The sequence below is a fragment of the Ascochyta rabiei genome, chromosome 1 (assembly GCF_004011695.2).
Source record: "Ascochyta rabiei chromosome 1, complete sequence".
NCBI classification, from domain to species: domain Eukaryota; kingdom Fungi; phylum Ascomycota; class Dothideomycetes; order Pleosporales; family Didymellaceae; genus Ascochyta; species Ascochyta rabiei.
Genome location: NC_082405.1, coordinates 2,730,277 through 2,747,725, shown reverse-complemented (window position 1 = coordinate 2,747,725; position 17,449 = coordinate 2,730,277). Strand labels below are relative to the sequence as shown.

At 53.1% G+C, this 17,449-nt stretch overlaps 8 protein-coding genes across 8 annotated transcripts, besides 1 other annotated feature; 5 read left to right on the top strand and 3 right to left on the bottom strand.

Annotated features, from left to right (window-relative positions):
• Window positions 1-448: 448 nt before the first annotated feature.
• EKO05_0000811 (target of SBF) lies at window positions 449-2,076 on the bottom strand (the record flags this gene model as incomplete). The annotated part of the gene is made up of 2 exons (XM_038936528.1): window positions 449-478; window positions 532-2,076. The coding sequence occupies 2 exons, from the start codon at window positions 2,074-2,076 to the stop codon at window positions 449-451; spliced, it is 1,575 nt and encodes a 524-aa protein (XP_038803355.1).
• A 40-nt stretch (window positions 2,077-2,116) lies between these two features.
• Window positions 2,117-2,158: a tandem repeat.
• Window positions 2,159-3,784: 1,626 nt separating this feature from the next.
• Window positions 3,785-5,009, top strand: EKO05_0000810 (proteasome-interacting protein cic1; the record flags this gene model as incomplete). Its single annotated transcript, XM_038936750.1, has 2 exons — window positions 3,785-4,074; window positions 4,127-5,009. 2 exons carry the CDS (start codon window positions 3,785-3,787, stop codon window positions 5,007-5,009), a joined length of 1,173 nt encoding a protein of 390 aa, XP_038803354.1.
• Window positions 5,010-5,486: 477 nt separating this feature from the next.
• Window positions 5,487-6,467, top strand: EKO05_0000809 (Palmitoyl-protein hydrolase; the record flags this gene model as incomplete). The annotated part of the gene is made up of 1 exon (XM_038944801.1): window positions 5,487-6,467. The coding sequence occupies one exon, from the start codon at window positions 5,487-5,489 to the stop codon at window positions 6,465-6,467; it is 981 nt and encodes a 326-aa protein (XP_038803353.1).
• A 177-nt stretch (window positions 6,468-6,644) lies between these two features.
• Window positions 6,645-7,460, bottom strand: EKO05_0000808 (uncharacterized protein; the record flags this gene model as incomplete). Its single annotated transcript, XM_038944800.2, has 1 exon — window positions 6,645-7,460. One exon carries the CDS (start codon window positions 7,458-7,460, stop codon window positions 6,645-6,647), a length of 816 nt encoding a protein of 271 aa, XP_038803352.2.
• Window positions 7,461-8,650: 1,190 nt separating this feature from the next.
• Window positions 8,651-9,036, top strand: EKO05_0000807 (uncharacterized protein; the record flags this gene model as incomplete). Its single annotated transcript, XM_038936467.1, has 3 exons — window positions 8,651-8,806; window positions 8,862-8,933; window positions 8,983-9,036. 3 exons carry the CDS (start codon window positions 8,651-8,653, stop codon window positions 9,034-9,036), a joined length of 282 nt encoding a protein of 93 aa, XP_038803351.1.
• A 977-nt stretch (window positions 9,037-10,013) lies between these two features.
• On the bottom strand, window positions 10,014-11,724 carry EKO05_0000806 (Adrenodoxin-NADP(+) reductase; the record flags this gene model as incomplete). Its single annotated transcript, XM_038937084.2, has 2 exons — window positions 10,014-10,847; window positions 10,897-11,724. The coding sequence occupies 2 exons, from the start codon at window positions 11,722-11,724 to the stop codon at window positions 10,014-10,016; spliced, it is 1,662 nt and encodes a 553-aa protein (XP_038803350.2).
• Window positions 11,725-12,310: 586 nt separating this feature from the next.
• EKO05_0000805 (uncharacterized protein) lies at window positions 12,311-14,403 on the top strand (the record flags this gene model as incomplete). Its single annotated transcript, XM_038937087.1, has 2 exons — window positions 12,311-12,673; window positions 12,724-14,403. 2 exons carry the CDS (start codon window positions 12,311-12,313, stop codon window positions 14,401-14,403), a joined length of 2,043 nt encoding a protein of 680 aa, XP_038803349.1.
• A 1,039-nt stretch (window positions 14,404-15,442) lies between these two features.
• EKO05_0000804 (uncharacterized protein) lies at window positions 15,443-16,825 on the top strand (the record flags this gene model as incomplete). Its single annotated transcript, XM_059635503.1, has 4 exons — window positions 15,443-15,446; window positions 15,505-15,977; window positions 16,031-16,292; window positions 16,404-16,825. 4 exons carry the CDS (start codon window positions 15,443-15,445, stop codon window positions 16,823-16,825), a joined length of 1,161 nt encoding a protein of 386 aa, XP_059491486.1.
• Between the last annotated feature and the right edge of the window lie 624 nt (window positions 16,826-17,449).

The following is a 17,449-nucleotide window of genomic DNA, read 5'->3' as shown; positions in this document are numbered from 1 at the left end:
CATGATACACTCTTCCTGGCCTTAAGAAAGTACGCAACACAACCTGCGTAAAATAATAGAAAAACCAGCCCTGGCTTGAAGAATAACATCGGGAATCTTGGGAACGTCTTTGCTATATCAGCGGATGCGACGTGGTAGTGTCAGGGATGTGCTTACCGAAGATGTATCTACGACATACCAACAGGAGTATTGATCCAACCAGGAGAGAGCTCTACATCCCCAGCCCTCCGATTATGCAATTTGGTAGATGGTAGTACATGAAGGAAGAAAGGTGAAAACAAGTCATTCGAGACATCGAGAACGGACACCAAGTAGAAGAAATGGTATCGTAAACGCCTCGCTATGCATTGATAAATCGGAACATCGTGTAGTATGTGGAAAGTGTAATGACGGCGGCAGCGGCAGTTCATAACGTCGAGGCGGGTGCCACAAAACGGGGAAGGCGTGCTCACACGCGAGGCTTTTTCCAGTAGTATTGCTGGCAGCAGTCAGTAAAGACATGTAGCACAACGATGGCAAGATAGGACATACCTTATGTGTCTTCCTGACAGAGCGAAGACCAGTGCTACGCATGCCGGCAGTAATGGTCTCGCGCCTCATCTGGTCGGGGTCCATCTCTGGAACGTAGTAAAACTCGCTCTCAAGTGGTTTGCCAGCAGCATCCTTGCCTGAACGGGATATCTCCCCGACACAAGGAGTCTGCTCCAAGATCCTTCTCAGATCTGCGTGCGACAACTCGGGCAATGGTGTGGTTGAGGCACTACGATCGGCTGAATCTTCGACGCTCTTGATCTTGCTGGCACAAGCCTTAAGCTCAGCAGGAAGATTGCTGTGGATTGTCGACAGAGGATGGGAGTGGACACGAGAGTAAGCCAGCTGGTTGATGACGTGGTTCTTAATTGGTGAATCCTTGAAGCGAACCGAGTCGATGGACGAGCGCCTTGCGGATGGCGAGGCCAATGGCATACGTGGAGGACGAGGCGTGTTTCCAAGACCAGGTGTGGCAGTTGAGAACGACTCAAGACCACTGAGAAGGTTCTGCCCGAATGGTCCGAAGGAGTGGACCACAGGATCGTTTTCCTCGTCGTTGTCAGAGTAGTCGCCTTCGCCAAAGGATGACGTAAAGCTGGTCTTGGAATCGCGAACAATGGCCTCCTGACTGGAACCAATGGGGGAGACAGTAGGACGAACGAAAGTCAACTCTGGATCAAGGAGAGTGGAACCCTCGGCCTGGGCATCGGCATCTTCGAAGACCTGAACACCGCCAGCGGGTGCATTAGGGCCGAGTGCCTCGAAGACGGGCTGACGCATCGGGCTTTGCGAGACTGGGGAACGGGGGATGACGGGAGGACTAGAGTCGAAGGCGCCCTGGGTATTACGACGGGTGGGTGTAGGCATGTCTTCTTCCTCAGATTCCCACGAGAACTTTGACACTGGGATTACAGGCCAAGCAATCACGACCCGGGTGTCCTGGACATCCAACATGATCTCTGTCTCTGGGTTCTCTGACACATACGTGTCTCCTTTGGCCAGCTCGAAGACGCGGCCACCGCAGTGGATCTTTGCTCCGTTCCATCCCAGGCACTCGACGTCGATGTGACCGCGGGAGTAGGTGGCGGTAGGGGCGTGGTAGGCGGCTTGGATATGGACGCGCGAGATGAGGCGGTTGGTCGACAGCTGGTAGTCTGCAGAGTTGGACGATCTTCCCATACGAAGCAGTTCTCCATTGGCGGGAAGGTCGACGGTGGGCACCGCGCCGAGGGGGATCCGCTCAGAGAGGGCTGACACGGCGCGTTGCAGGACCGGCCGCATGTGACGCGGCGACGAGAAGTCGAGGATGCCGGTGGACGAGGTAGGGACAGGGGTGGGGTAGTACTTGAGCTGCTGTCTCGCGAACGAGGGCGAGTCGTCTTGGAACTTGCGTTTGGAGGAGCCAGGACGCGGGAACGGCGATGACGAGAAGTTGTCCTCGCCAAATGCGGGGAGCAGCGACGGTTTCTGCGAGTGCGTCGAGAGCGATTTTGGCGTCGACTCCGAGGGCAGCTGCTGCATCAACTTGCTCGGACTGAAGTCCATGCTGCCTGCTGGAGGGCTCAGGACGCGAGGCACGCGCCGTGTCGACGTCGACGTCGACGTCTATGTGGCCTGCGTGGACGTGTTCCGGGGGCGGCTAGCCGTTCGTGTGGCCGAGTGCACTCACGACGGTCAAAAGAGCGAGAGTTGAGAAGGAACTCGTGCAGGGCTAGAAAGAAGTCAGAGGAAAGCGGCCATCAGGTCAGTCACGATTTTGAGGCACGTCGACGCGGTTCACGGGTGTGGAGACGTAAGAGAGGTCAGGTCTCGGTACGGGTAGCGCGTACGGAGGAGGGAGCTCAGGCCGTTTGGAGAACCAGGAATCCACCCAGCACAGCTCTCTCCCTCGCAATCTCGCCGTCTGTAGGCTTGCACTGTAGCCACGTTGATCTGCTCTTCTCCCCGTGCTTCACTGGAGATAGTCCTTGCTCTTTCGAGCCTCTCAGTCTGCTTGTACGCGCTGCTCAGCGGTGGTCCTCGGCGACCACCTCTCCCGTTCGTTCATAAGCCCTGTGCACGAGCACAAAAGAACACGCCTATTACATCAGACTATCGCTCGGCTGTTTCTTGAACTTGATTTTCACTCCGTGTACCAGCCCCTCTGTGCTGCAGATTATTTGCCAACTCGCCTGCATTGCCAGCATTGGACGCGTTGAGTAGCCAGTCTCCACGCAGCAAGCACGTAGACGTCACTTGGATCAGATGTCTGACGGTCTGAAATTCTGAGACGTCAGCTTCCGAGCCAATCCTCACGAATATCAAGACGGAAGGTAAGGCTTGTGACGCGTGTTGCAATCCTCACCCAGGGCGGCACCCTGCAGCAATAGAAAAACAGGGCAATCGACCTTCACACCTGGCGTGCCACTTCACATGAGACACGCGCCGGGCAGAGCTCTAAGATTCGACGTTACACACTTCGTGCTTCGATCCTCCCTGCAGTAGACCAGACAGTTGTCCAGCTCTCAGCTCGGGCAGAACTGGCGAAACTAGACGCATGCAGAGCAATCGTCACGCAATGCAAAAACTTTCTCTGCATCGGCCCGCGAAGCTGAACTCGGAGGATGTGCGCATTGCAGCTCGTTGCATTGGTGGAGCTACGGGGCAGACGCGACGGGCGGTATGGACGCGTCGAGAAAGTTTGGTGGCGCTTCCGTTCCGCGTGAACATGGCACAGAGGCCGATCGATTGTGTAGAACGCGTGAACAAGGTTTGAGCACTCTGCCGTGACTAGCGGCTCGTTCTGAAAGAGACGTGTGTGCGTCAACTTGAGGACCAAGGCGAATAACAAGGCATCTCATATGGTGTTTGACGGCGTGGAAAGCTACCCCACATCTCAAGTTGCTTGCGCTCCCCCAGTGGTCCTGCTGAAGAGGAAGGCTCTGTAGCAATGACACGATACCAGTAGACGAACCTTGGACAAAACATCGTAGGATGTACATTGGTGACCGCCATTGCACGTCAAGAGTCTGCGTGGACCTGCATGCAAGCATTCAGGCGTGTCGTGTGCTTACGCGCTACTGCATCCACGTGCTGATTGGCTAGACGCGCTGTCCAATTCCCTGAAGGGGTAGGCGTGAACCAGCCGCGCTCGCATGGGACCCGGTGCTTGCGGTTTCTCCGAAGGCCGAGAAAAAGTTGGAAGGTGTGACCAGGGTCTAGTGTATGTTCCAAATTCGAAGATCGAACTTTTCTCGAGTAACATACTGCAACAATGGCCAGATCGAAGCAAGTCACCAAGAAGGTCGAGAAGAAGGCCGAGGCGCCCCTCACCACCAAGAAGCAAAATGAGACCCCATACCAGCTGGACCCGGCGCAAGTCGAGCGGGCGGCGAATGCGCTTGTTGCACACATGAAGAAGCACAAGGAGGAGAAGGAAGCAACAGGAACCAAGGACTTGATGGCTGATGAGGATGAGGCAGAGGAGACCGACCAGCCAATCTTCCTCAGCGTTTCCACCAAGAAGCACGTCAACAACACCAACAACCTGAAGCCTACAAAAATGTCAGTATCCATGCTACAGAATGCGCCAGGATCTATGCTGACAACCAGATAGCGCTCTGCCCCACCCCATCATTGCGAGCGATGCTAAGATCTGCATCTTCACAAAGGACCCCCAGCGAGCCTACAAGGACCTTGTTGCGTCGGATGCATTCCCTGCCACACTTCGCGAAAGGGTTGGGCGCGTACTCGGCGTTGAGAAGCTCAAGAAGAAGTTCAAGTCCTTCGAGCAGAAGCGCGCCCTCCTTGCCGACTACGATATCTTCATGGTCGACGAGCGCGTAATCAAGATCGTCGCCGAGTTCCTCGGCAAGGTTTTTTATGGAAGCAAGTCCAAGCGTCCCATCCCACTCAGACTCACCGCCGGCGCGTTTGTCGACAAGACTGCGAAAAAGGACAATGAGGCGCAGGGCGTGGTTGGCACAGCACAAGGCGTCGCAAAGGAGATTGAGACCGCATTGAACTCGACCTATCTTAGCATGAGCGCCTCGGCCAACACCTCGATCAAGATCGGCAACCTCTCGCAGAACGCCGCCCAGATCAAGGAGAACACCGAGGCCGTCATTGCTGCTATCATTCCCAAGCACATCGAGCAGGGCTGGCGCAATGTCCGCAGCCTGCACATCAAGGGCCCAGCCACAAAAGCTCTGCCCATCTGGCTCGCTGACGAGCTGTGGGTCGACGACTCGCAGGTTCTCGATGAGCCTTTCCAGAAGAAGAGCATTGGTGAGGGCAAGACCGCCCAGACTAAGCGTAAGTGGGAAGAGTGGGAGGACGAGCTGCTCGACGAGGATGAGCTTGCGGAGAAGCGGGCAAAGAAAGAGGCCAAGAAAGCAAAGAAGACTGGTCCCGCGAAGAAGAGCTCGCTGAGCAAGGAGAAGAAGAAGGCATTGAAGCAGGATGCGCTGTCTTCGGTCCAGACACCGTTGATTGCATAGACAAAACGGGCAGCGAGTAATTGCATATGACGGCGCATCGGCGTTAGGGAGCTCAAAAAATATGTTGCAGCTTGGGCAGAATACCATTTGCGAATCTAGAGACACTTCTTCGACATGCCCCTACTTGCTTCTTCTCTGGACATGTTCCTCCCTCTACATCTGCCTCTATATTCCCTGGTCGCCGCTTACCCACTCGACTTTAATTGATGGCTTGCAAACATTGCCCTGATAGGTGCCTCTTCGCGTTCCGATGGTAGGACACTCAATTGTGCCGGTTTCGCCCAGTCTTTCCCTTTTCTTCGACTGTGACCTTGCAGACCGCGTTCACTTTCAAAATGATACGTGCAACCACCAGACCCGAAGCTATGGGCGCACCTCGGTTCAAGCTTCGCGTTGCTGACGACATCATCGCAACGCCCCTTCAAGTCGCGCCTCAATCCCCGGCGGCGCAACAACACAACACCACAACCCACCAACATGCTGCAGACGCTATCGCTATCGGCACTGCTGCTCCTTACACGAGTCCTTGCCTCTCCGTTCTCCAGACCCTCCTCCGATCCGCTCCCTCTTCTCATCTGGCATGGACTAGGCGACAACTACGCCGCCGACGGCCTTGCTGAGGTGGCCTCCCTCGCAGAAGTGGCCAATCCAGGAACCTACGTCTACATAATCCGACTTGACGAAGATGCCTCCTCCGACCGCACCGCCACCTTTCTCGGCAACGTGACCGAGCAAATAGCCACAGTCTGCGCAGACATCAAGGCCGACCCGATCCTCTCCTCTGCCCCCGGCGTCAACGCCCTCGGCTTTTCCCAGGGCGGTCAATTTCTGCGTGGCCTGGCAGAACGATGCGGTGGCGATAACGGCGTAAAAATAAAGAACCTCGTCACGTTCGGCAGCCAACACAACGGCATCGCCAAGTATCAGATCTGCAAGCCCACCGACTGGCTCTGCAAAGGCTACATTGGTCTGCTCAAGGCCAACACATGGGGCGCCTGGGTGCAAGGTCACCTCGTGCCCGCGCAGTACTTCAAAGCCATTGACGAGCAGACGGGCGAGCCTACAGAGGAGTACCTCACGAACAGCAATTTCATCGCCGACATCAACAACGAGCGTGCGCTCAAGAACGTCACATACGCCCAGAACCTCGCACAATTGGACAACTTTGTCATGTACGTTTTCGGGAATGACACCACGGTGATCCCGAAGGAGACAGCTTGGTTTGCGCAGACGAACTTGACAAGTGGAGAGGTAGTGGAGCTGAGGGATAGGGACATCTACAAAGAGGATTGGATCGGCTTGAAGAAGCTAGACAAGAAGGGCGGGCTACATTTCAAGACCACTGAGGGTGAGCATATGACTCTGGGGGACAAGTTGCTGAAGCAGGTCTTCAGGGAGTGGTTTGCGCCACCGAAGGAAAGCTGGAGAGAGGTGGTACAGGAAATGATTGAATTGTAATTCATCTTCTGAATATAGCTATCGAGGGGTTATTAATACTCTGAAACACTATCTATATGTCTATTGCTGGACAATACTGTTAAATCAAAGTGGCCTACGACAGCCAACCTATCAGACCTGATACCGCAGCCAGGTGTGTTCTTGTTCATGGTCTATGTCGTTCTTGCAGGCGCCCCCTCAACCAAGTGTCGAGAGGTTATCCGCATACAAACTGTCAGTCTTTGAACGCCCTTCAAAAAGAGCACGTTTGGTAATCACCGAGTCCTTCTTCCCCGAAGGGCCTGCGAGGCCAGTTGGGACGGTTTTGCCAGTACCTTCCTCTGGGTATGTTTCCGTCTTGATGGCATAGCTGGCGGCTTCCCCAGTATCTTCCACCTCTTCCTCGTCGTCCCTCTCATCCCACTCAACGATGGTCAGCACCGCTTCGAGCAGGGCCTCGGCAGGCCGACCATCATTGTCGTTCTCTGCCCACAACAGCAGTCTGTCTCCAGTGGCCAAACTCTCTTTCGAAACCCTGAGGAAGTCAAAGGCGTGCTCAGCCGAAGCCACAAGCTTTACGTTCTTCAGAGCCAGGAAGTCCAGAGTAATGATTACTGCTTTTTCGTGGGGGGGTTTCCGTTTTAATGCGGAGGCTCGCACACAGGCGGTATGATAGTTGGTTTCAAGCACGGCGAATGGCATCTGCAGTCTTGCCTCTCCGGACTCGTATCCGATCTTTATCATACCTAGGGACTTTTGGAGCCAGGTGGATGCGAAGCTTAGTCCGTCGTCGAGACTCATGTCGGCTGCACGGGGAGGTAGTTGTTGGTATTGAGAGAAGAAGGTGTCTTCTGGGTCGATGTCTGAGAGAACGTGGACAAGGAAGCATTGTGTATCAGTGTCTATCTGGGAGTCCAGGATCCCATCTGTTTCAACGATATCCGCGAACATTGCGTCGAGAATCTGTCTCACGGCGCATCTGTTGGCATCTATAGTGTTCAGTATATACAACATCTCATTTCAGACTGAATACTCACATTGGTCTTCATCCACAGCAGAAACAGCACGAGCGGCCCCCGGGGTCTGTAATCTACGTTTTACATCGCATCCTTTTTTCTTTCCCAGACAGAGGTATCTCCTGAACCGCCGTTGCTTGCTGCCCTTTGTATCTATGTCTTGAAGAGCTCGAGGCGTTATCTTTCTTTTTTTCCATGCCAAAGACGCAAACCAGGTCCGCAGTGACTTCATCGTGGGCTCAGCCTCAAGCTCGCCTTCGATAGGCATGAAATGGTGGTCACAGCACTCGCATTGTGCTGGGTTGAAGAGGTTAGAAAAATACCGAACAGCTTGAAAAGGCATCGTTTGTCTGAAGGTTTAGTTGGGTATGAGAATGGTTATCGAAGTGCTTGTGTCGACTCCAATTTCGAACCTTGGTTCGCCATCAAACCCCGAACCGAAGAAGACGGCCAAGCAAAGTCTCGAATATATATCATCCTGAACCAAATCGTCTTGCAATTGATATTTTTTAATGCTCGTGCCAGATACTGCTTGCGAGGATTCCATGCACTTCGGGGGTGATGCTCTAGGTAACTGACTTGCATGCCCAGCTCACTCTTGATGTTTGGCATCTATCGAGCGACCATATTTCGGTCAATCCTTGAGATTGCAGGAGTTTTCTTTGTCGAATTGGAAGAATTTTTCATGTAAATATAGCGTACGACCGATCAGTATCATGTGAAGGCAGCAACGACCACAGACAAGGTGTTACAAGCGTAACGTGAGATCATCAACCTCAAACGCCTGACACGCAAATATTTCAAAACATGCTGACAGACTACGGCTCATGTGAGCTGTAAGAGAACGACTCTCGTTGTGTTGCGCAGGCGGCAAGTGATATTGGCGTCGTACATTCGAAGCGCTTGGTAGTAAGATCTGCCCACAGATCATGCTGGATGTGGCGGCTTTTCCATGATTGCTGAATCCAGCCACCTTCACTTGTTCCTTCTTGACCCGTTTGTTTACCGCCCCACTAGCGTGGACTCCAGCGTTATTGAATCTTGATCGCCCTACTCACGTCACCTTCTCTGCAACTTCACACTCGCTTACTGTCAATCGACAACCACGTTCGTTTCCAGTATCAGCTCCCAGCACTCTTGACTACACCTCTTGGCCATTTGGAAGTTTTCAAACACCCAACACTCAGCATGAAGATCACCGTTTTTTCGCTCACCCTCATGCTCGGCACTGTCGTATCTGCGGCTCCCACTCTGCAGAGTATTCCAGGATTGGTCAATCGTGACACGCCCGAGGAAACTATTGATTGCGGCTACTGCACCGGCATGCTCGACTTCTGCTTCAAGGTAAGTCGACACTCCGCTAGAACTCAATGGTACCGCGATACTGATGTCACAATAGAACGGTCATACTCAAGGCCAGGAGGGTTGCAAGCAGACCTGCCGCGAGCACGTGTGCCACCGCACGCCAGAGGTAATTTCGAGGGATCCGGAACACAGCAACCGTACTGACGCGCTTTTAGTGCAAGAATTGCCACGGCGAGTTCGACCAGTGCCCTGAGAAGTCCCGCTACTAGAAGTGTTCCTGGAAGCTGATGATGCCATAAGTTTGAGACCTGCGATCTCTTGACAAACACGGTTGCACGTTGACAGTTCTCTTCATAAAACACATGTGAGATATCAGGAATAGTTGGAATGGATCTTAGAATAGCCACTCTAGGTGGTATGGACGCAAAATTTCGGAATGGCCTACATTGCTTTGCCGCTTTTGCCGGTTCCGGATACTGGATGCACAATCTTGAGAACTATCTTTGATTATGCCTGACTGTCCGCATGTACGCTGTGATACTTTGAATTTATGATACGTCTTGTTTGTTAAAAGGCCCATAAATGATCAGCCAGTGGGTCTTTCCACATCCAAGGATAGAGCTGCGTGGTGTAAATGCAGCCTGACTGCGCACTGACCTGTGTACCTCATTTCAGCTCGACGTTGCCTGTATTGCGCGTTTTGAGTTGGCAGCAAAATCGCCTGTGCAAGGGCCCTCGACCACCATGACGATTTTTCCAGGAGCTAATTTTGTAAAAAGAAACCAAGTGCCCAAGCTGCACATGCGAAAAAGGGAGTGTGAGTTATCAAAATTGCTGGTTTGGCATTGCCAGATGATGTGTGAAGGCATCAGAGCAGAAAAAGCTGTTGCTTTGGGGCTGAGCATGTACGAGGTACAATGTGCACAGCCACCCATCGATGCAGTGAGCCTCAAGCGAAGCATCCTTGCAGGTTGACACGTCCATAGCGCCCGCGACCCGGGACATCTCAGATGTCTGGTTGTCGATTCTTCCGGTACGAGAATGATCGAAGCGAAAACAAGAAAGAACGGCCCTGGAGATTGCATTGCTGAACTCAGAGGACAAGAATGAGTAAACATCTAGTTGTGTGATATCCAGGCCAAGTCCTAGCGTACTTCCATATTTGGTGGTTGACAGCGCCCATTGATCTCAGTGACGTGACGCATGTTTGCTTCAGCCTTGTCAAAGCAGATATTGACTTACTCAATTATGCATCGAGCGCCTGGAGCATCGCCGATACACTCACAAACTTCTCTCTCTCTTTACCCTTCTCTTTGCCACGAGCTCTTTCGATTGCGTCTATTCTCTTCCAGTCAGCCCAACTAAGTGGTCGCACACCTCTACGTTCCACTTCTTCTCTGACACCATCCCAACCTAGGCGTGTTGTCTTCTCTTCTCCGCTCGCGTTGTTTAAGAACGGCACATCGTCCTCCCAGTCATGCGCAATAACGTCCGCAGATGTAAAAGCATCTTGCATCGTACTGGCAATGACACCAGTCGGACCACGCTTCACCCACCCTGCACAGTAGAGACCGGCAATGTGACCAGCTGTCAAATTACCTGGACCGGAGTCAGGCGATACAACTCGTCCGTGAACATCGTTTGGTATAATTCCCAGTCTCGAGTCGAATGGCACGCCAAGCTCAGATAGGCCAGGCAGAGCGGTTGATTTATAGCCCACAGAGCGAAAAGCTAGTGATGCAGGAACGGTAACATCGTCTCGTGTAGGCTGGACACGTGCAGACGGATCGAGTGGATCAGCGTCTGGGACGAATTCTTGCATTCTGAACGTCATGGACGAGAGGTGGTTCGACCCTTGTTCGGCGTTCATCGAGGTGGGCGCTAGCAGGAAATCAAGTGTCCATGACCGGTCGACCTCTCCCGACGTAGCTATACTACCTTTCAGCAAGACTTCAGCAGTGCGCTTTTGTACTCTGGGTAGCTTTTTGATTTCTGGGGGGTAGAAAGATCGGTCAATATCGTGGAAAGCGATAGACGGTATTTTCATCAGCTCGCGAGCTTCCTTGACAGTAAAGGCGACCTTGCAAGCAGTCAGCATACTGTTGGGGGTGATTGAAGTCTGTACAAACCTGCAGTGGCCCGCGTCTACCCACCACCCTGACGTGCTTAATCCTGCTCTCTGACAAAGTCTGAATGGCTTGCTCCGTGATATCTGTCTTTCTGAGGTGATCGAGTGGCGCGAGAAGGATGCGCGCCACGTCAAGCGCCACGTTGCCTTGCCCAACAACCACAGCATGATCGCCACTCTGAAGATCTGGCTTCAAGTTTTGGAACTGCGGCAGCCCGTTGTACCACCCTACGAATGCTCTCGCTGAGAACACACCCTCAAGATCTTCCCCTGGTATTCCCAGCCTTCTGTCTTCGTCCGCGCCGTACGAGAACAGCATAGCATCGTAGTGTGGCTTGAGCTTCGTCAACTCGATGTCGTGGCCTATGCGCACGTTGCCAATGTAATTGAAGCGCGAGGATTGTGCCACCTCTTCGAAAGTGTCCTGGCAATTCTTGACTTCTGGATGGTCGGGTGCTACACCAAATCGTACAAGACCGTAAGGCACGGGTAGCTGCTCGTACATGTCGATGACGGCATCTTGGACTTTGTGAAGGAGGCGATGCGCTGTGTAGAAGCCAGCTGGGCCGGAACCAATGATTGCTATGCGTAAGCCCTTTCGCGTGCATGAAATGGTGCTATAAGCATTGCGAGGGGTGGTTGAGAGGATAGATGCAGCCTTCAATGCACCTATCAATGAACGTGACGGTTCGGTGGTAAAGCTGGTGTAGCTTCGTGTTGAACGAAAAGAACCATTGCTATGGGCTGTACGCGCTGATCGAGCTACTACGCGTTGGATGCAGCTGGTGCAGATATATGACAAGGGGTGTAGGCGTTTCGTGGCTAACATCTTGTGTAGGGTCAGAATGCATACGCGATGTCATCGACCGAACAACTTTCGGATGACTAAGAATACGCCGAACCTGAAAGTTGACTTCGAGACATTAAGCCAGAGGATATTGATACACTTCGTTTATATTACTCAAAGTAAAGCAGAACGTCTACCTCAATTCGCCCGACTCGAGTCACAGTAGTTTCGATCTGTCAAGTGTCAAAGGGGAGGTTGGCCTTGAACCTCGGCCTTTTCGCGCGTCAATTGACCAACAAACATGGAACCAACCTGGTTATGCACTCCACCACAACACGAGTGTCGCCGGTGCCCCACATGTTCCCGGAGTGCTAGAACTCAAAAGCGTTCAAGCTGTTCGGGCCAATGCAGGAACACACCCGTCCCATCCGCGAATCAGCACGTCATGCGCAAGCTGACACGGGAAGTTCGCAGCCAACCGTCGCCCTGGCAACGAGGTATTTACTACATAGCTCCCCAGATCCTCGCCCAACCCATGTGTTCGTCGCAAGCATTCCTCTGCTAAGCGAACGCTCTCACTTTCCCTACTGAAGGTCGCGTAAGGAAGGCCATCATTCCTGTCGCCGTCATGGGCCGCTGGCAGCCCTACCTCTACTCGGCGCCGGCGAGGGAGTCTATGATGGACGTCCCGAACACCTTTAACCCCAAAGCTGTGACCATGGCCAGTCGCATGCCACCATCGCCATCCAAGAAGAAGCAGGACGGTCCCCTGGTGAACTTCAACAAGCACCCGGACAACTACCTTGTCTTGCCATATGGAAAGACAGACGCCAAGCCCATGAGCCCAAAGACCAAGCTGTGGATCAAGATTGCGCGATGGACACAGCTCTTCTTCCGTGTGTGCAGTCTCTTGGGCGCCGTTGGACTCCTACTCTGTGGCATCTTTATCCGCGGCGCGCAGGACACCGAGGGATGGATCATAAGAATACCGGTATGTCGAAAGATCGAGCGTGCCGCAAAGGACAATACTGACCAGTATAGCCCGGTGTCGATATTGTAGCATGCCTGTATGCTATCTATCACCTTATTCGCAGTCCGATATCACGACCTGCCGCCAGCTCCGCTAGCTACCACTTTTTCGCTCTGGTTACCGATGCTGGTTTCATCCCGTTTTACGTCTACACTCTGCTGCTATCGCGCAGGAACGCCGATATAGAAGCTGGCACTAATGGACGCTGGAGGACGTTGTTCCCTACAGATGACGAGACGAACAAGATCCTGCTCACGACATGGCTTACTGCGACAACTGCTGCAGGTATCCATCTGATCTCAGCGGTCATTGATATGTATCTCGTCGTCGTTTTCAGAAAGATTACCAAGCTTCCGCCGGATATGAATCCGCTCGAGGACAACCTAACCCGTAGGAAGTCAAAGCACAAGTACAAGGATTCGTCGCTCTCGGCAGCAACGCCTTTCCTTGATAACGAGAAACGGTTCAGCGGTCAAAGCCTTACCTCCATCGATGGAACCTCTCAGTCCGACCCTCTGCTGTCGCAGGACGTTCCAAGTCCCACCAAGACACAGATGTCGTTCATGCATACTCGTAACAACTCAGAAACGACATACTCGCCGCACACGCCCCAGTCAGCTCAACAGTCCAAAGAACGCTTCTCGATGTATTCCCAACCTCAAACTGCTCGCCAGTCTCGCACAAGCCTGGCCCACCGTGACGGCCTCTACCGTCGAGATGACGATGTCGATAACGAGACCTTGGCTCAACGCAAGTCGTTCCTTGCTCAGCAAGCGAACATGCAGCGACGTGACAGAAATAACTCGCATGTCACAGCTTCGTCGAAGCAAGACTTCTACACGCCCCCTACCACTGCTCGAAACGAGAAGTCCGCTGCTACCGGCGATATTGCCCTGGAGAAGAGTAGTCGTGAGGACCTGCGAAACGATAATTGGTTCGTTCATCCCGATGACAACGACGAGCAAGCACCGCAACAGTCGACTTTTGGTCAGAAGAAGGGCTACACTACTGTATCCTCTTACGATGTTTCAGACGTTGAGAACGAGACCGGACAACCTATGATGCCTCAGCCTCTTCGTATGAATCCACCGACACCTCAGTCTACTCCTCCTCCAATTCCCAACTTCGAAGCCAAGAAGAACACAGCTCCTGGTAGCCTCCAACGTACCCAGACGACCACGTCAATTTCCACAGAAGCCACTTTCAACCGGTCTCACTCACGTGGCGCTGCACCAAAGTCGCGCTACTACGGTGACCTCAAGGCCGCGACACACGGTATCCGAAGCGGCGAATTACCCTCCAATTCCCCTGCCACCTCGCCGAAGAAGGGCTCTTTCAAGAACCAGCCCAACCATCTCCCGAGTGCGACAGCACGTTACACGGTCAATTCTTCGGCAGTCAAGAACAACATCGTGCAGAGTTCGCCCTTCAGCTTGGACAAGAAGTCGTACACGAGCGTGCGTAAAACTGGCGAGTTCAATCACACACCAGTGAAGGCCGTTTCACCGCGTGTTGTCAGCAGATCTGGCATCGACTACGTCAATCCATATGAGTTTGACGACTCCGATCTTGGTACGCCGGGCCGGAGACGTGATGTTAGTGGAAAGATTGCGGAAGAAGGCCGTGGAGGAGCCTGGAGCGATCACGGTCTGACGCATCGCAAGGCCAGCGGTGTCGGCTACGCTTTCTAGTATGAGTACACCTTTGTTTGCAACAGGCGTTATGAGTGAGGTTTCTGTACGAATTGATGGAATTGCAGGATTTTGGGATATCTCTGACGGTACAAGAGGACTGAACATGAAGGACGTTTGTACATGATGTCGGGAATGGTATAGCGCCGTAGCGAACAAGACCTGATGAATGAACACACTTGTTACATGAGCATGATCATCATATCAACAAATGGCAATGTGATCTACCAGTCTGACACGGCACTCAAGAATGATGTCAGATCCGTCCAGCAGCTAACAAAACTGCGCGATGCCAATGGCTGAGCCTCCTCAAAGATCACATGTGCAGCAGGCTGCAGCGTTTGTGCGCTCGAAAAGCAATGCCTACCAGCTGCGTGTGCGTGGAAACGCGTGTGCGGGGCCACTGTCAATGGACTGTGTTTGTAATTCACGCACAATTGGACTGGAGAAGAACGCAAATCGGACAGCACTCTCGATTTAACGCTGTGTCATGCAGCAGCCCGCAGGAGCGGCGCATCGCAGATGCTGGAAAACTCTTACGAACCGTCGCGGCGGCTGCATTGCATGAGCTTAGCCAGGCGCATGGTCAAATCACTTGCCCGCGCGTGCACCCGCGCCGGGAGCTCGCCACCCGCTAAGCACGCGCGTTCTGGGGCACCCGTGATCGCGCGGCATCCTTCAGGCATACTCGAGGTTGAAGAGCCACCTTTCTGTCCTTCACCTGTACGCGACGCGCCGCTGGACTGCCCCTGACTGCCCTGCGCGCTCTCGTGTTCTCTGCTTCTGCCTCGTTGTCCGGTTGTTTGGGGCTCCATCTCTCTAGGGTGACGCGAACGGCTGTCTTAACATCGAGCACGCGCCCAAGCCTCCGAGAACACGTCCGTGGACTAATTCCCTCAATCAACCACACCGCTGTCAGAGTTCCTGGTTCTTGTCTGCGAGTGTTACCCAGCTACTGTACTGCATTGATTTCATTTCCTGGACTCGAATCGGTCAAATCGTTCATCATACACGTTGGGACCTTTACCCCGCCGCCACGATGCGTAAGTCGCGTCTCTAGCACGATCCGCGATGAGCGTCCACTTACGACATGCATCACAGAGACCGACCTTGCCCAACCCATACGTATCCCTACGCCGCATGGATTAGACGTTCCAGAGTCTCAAGAGTCTGTGATATCGACCATTTCCAGCACATTTTCTGCCCCTGCACTGCCGTCCACCTCGAGTAACCTGTCCTCGGATTACGATGGAGCCTCGCCGTCTGAGCCCAATGAACAAGCGAGTCATGGCAAAACTGCACAAGCTCCATCGCCAACCTCATCAAGTTGCATTCATGGTCAAGCTGCCAGAACGAGTGTGCCGCAGATTGCAACAGCCGCTGCAAACACGCCGCAAACCGGTTACACCACAGCAACTTCCATGTCGCTAATCTCCCCTACCACCCAAGGTTTCAAGAGGAGTGCAGATGGATCGGTCAAAGGTCATGGGTCGACAACAAGTCCGAAAGAAGGGATGTTTGCACACAAGCGGAACAAGAGCATGGACACACATTCGAGCACTCGAATTGGGGAAGTGCGTGACTATCTTCGACATTTGTGTCCCGTATGCAGCTAACGCGTATGCAGCTATCCGCACAACTAAAGACTCGTCTCTCGTACGCCATGGTCAAGGTACAAAACGGCTGGGAGAAGCAGTCACTCGACGAATTAGAAGAGGTCCACTCTCAACGCGGATCGCCAAACTCTGCACCTGGGGGCTCTCGGGTGACATTCGATTCCCCTTCTAACATGGATTATCGACGAAGACCAAGCGCAATATCTGATAACTCCGACCAAATGATAATGTCCCCAACCTCAGATTCAGCACGGTCACATGCCCTTAATTCAGGTGAGTAATGTCATTTTCCCCTGAGGTTGTAGTGTTGACGTCTTCTAGCATATTGGCGATCGACCAACAAGCCAGCGATGAACGCTGCTGCTAACTTGATATCTATCACAGGAGGTAACGTTGGGCTTGGACTCGCTCCAGCTCCCGAGCTCGAGTCTGGCCGAAGGCGCAGATCAAGCACCATACATCTGCCGCCATCATACCTTGGATCAGCACAGAAAAAGCACAACAGTGATCTCGGCGCCGGCCCGCGAGCGCCAACAACCCCTCGGGCTAGCATCCTTCGCATGCCTAGTCAGCAAGCAGAAAAAGACGCTGTAGACACCCTACTATTCATGAGCAGTCCGAAGAACTCACAGCACTTCCCACACACCAGCCTGCCTGCACATAGCTCGCTGCACGAAGGAGCTCCCCAACGACGCGTCATGTTCGAAGCATATCCACCTCAAGATCGGCGGATGGTCTACCAGCCACCCATGTCCACCTCCAGTCACTACTCCGCCAGCCCATACGCTCCGCAGCCGGCGCGGTAACAGTAAAGCACCGCTCTTACAGGCACTTTTTCAACACCAGGGTTCCTGAGGTTCGGCGGGGCGAACGCGTTGCATTGCGTTGCGGAGATACCCATTTGCTTTGTTGCATCAAAGGCACATTCCTATCTCAACATGACCAGGAAGGCTCTGGAGACGATATCTGCTGTGGTTACATGTTGCTTTTATTTGTTAGTACATTGGCCCTTTGAGCCTTGCATTGTTGTTGCCATCATCACGCTATAGAGAGTGTGTGTAGGTGGCTGTTGTCCGAGCGAGCATCTGTACCAGTCACAACGACTCCTAACGACATAATGAAATCATACCAACACAGTGCTTGCGCTGCACATTCTATCATGACTTGGACTCTAGAGACGACACGAAGGACAGCCTATTATCGACTCTGTCATTCATAAAGCACTCTTGTCATGTCGAGCCACTTATCTTTGTGCAAAAAGAGCCATCTCCGTTCGTAGGGCAACTGGCTTTCGTAAAGCTACAAGGGTGTGTCGTATGAGAGGCTTTTCAATTGATGTTCTTGGATAAGACGTCTCAAGCTATCGTTACAGCGACGTGCAGATCGGGTGCAAATACAGTATGGCGGCAGAACCGAGTGCTGGTTTAGCC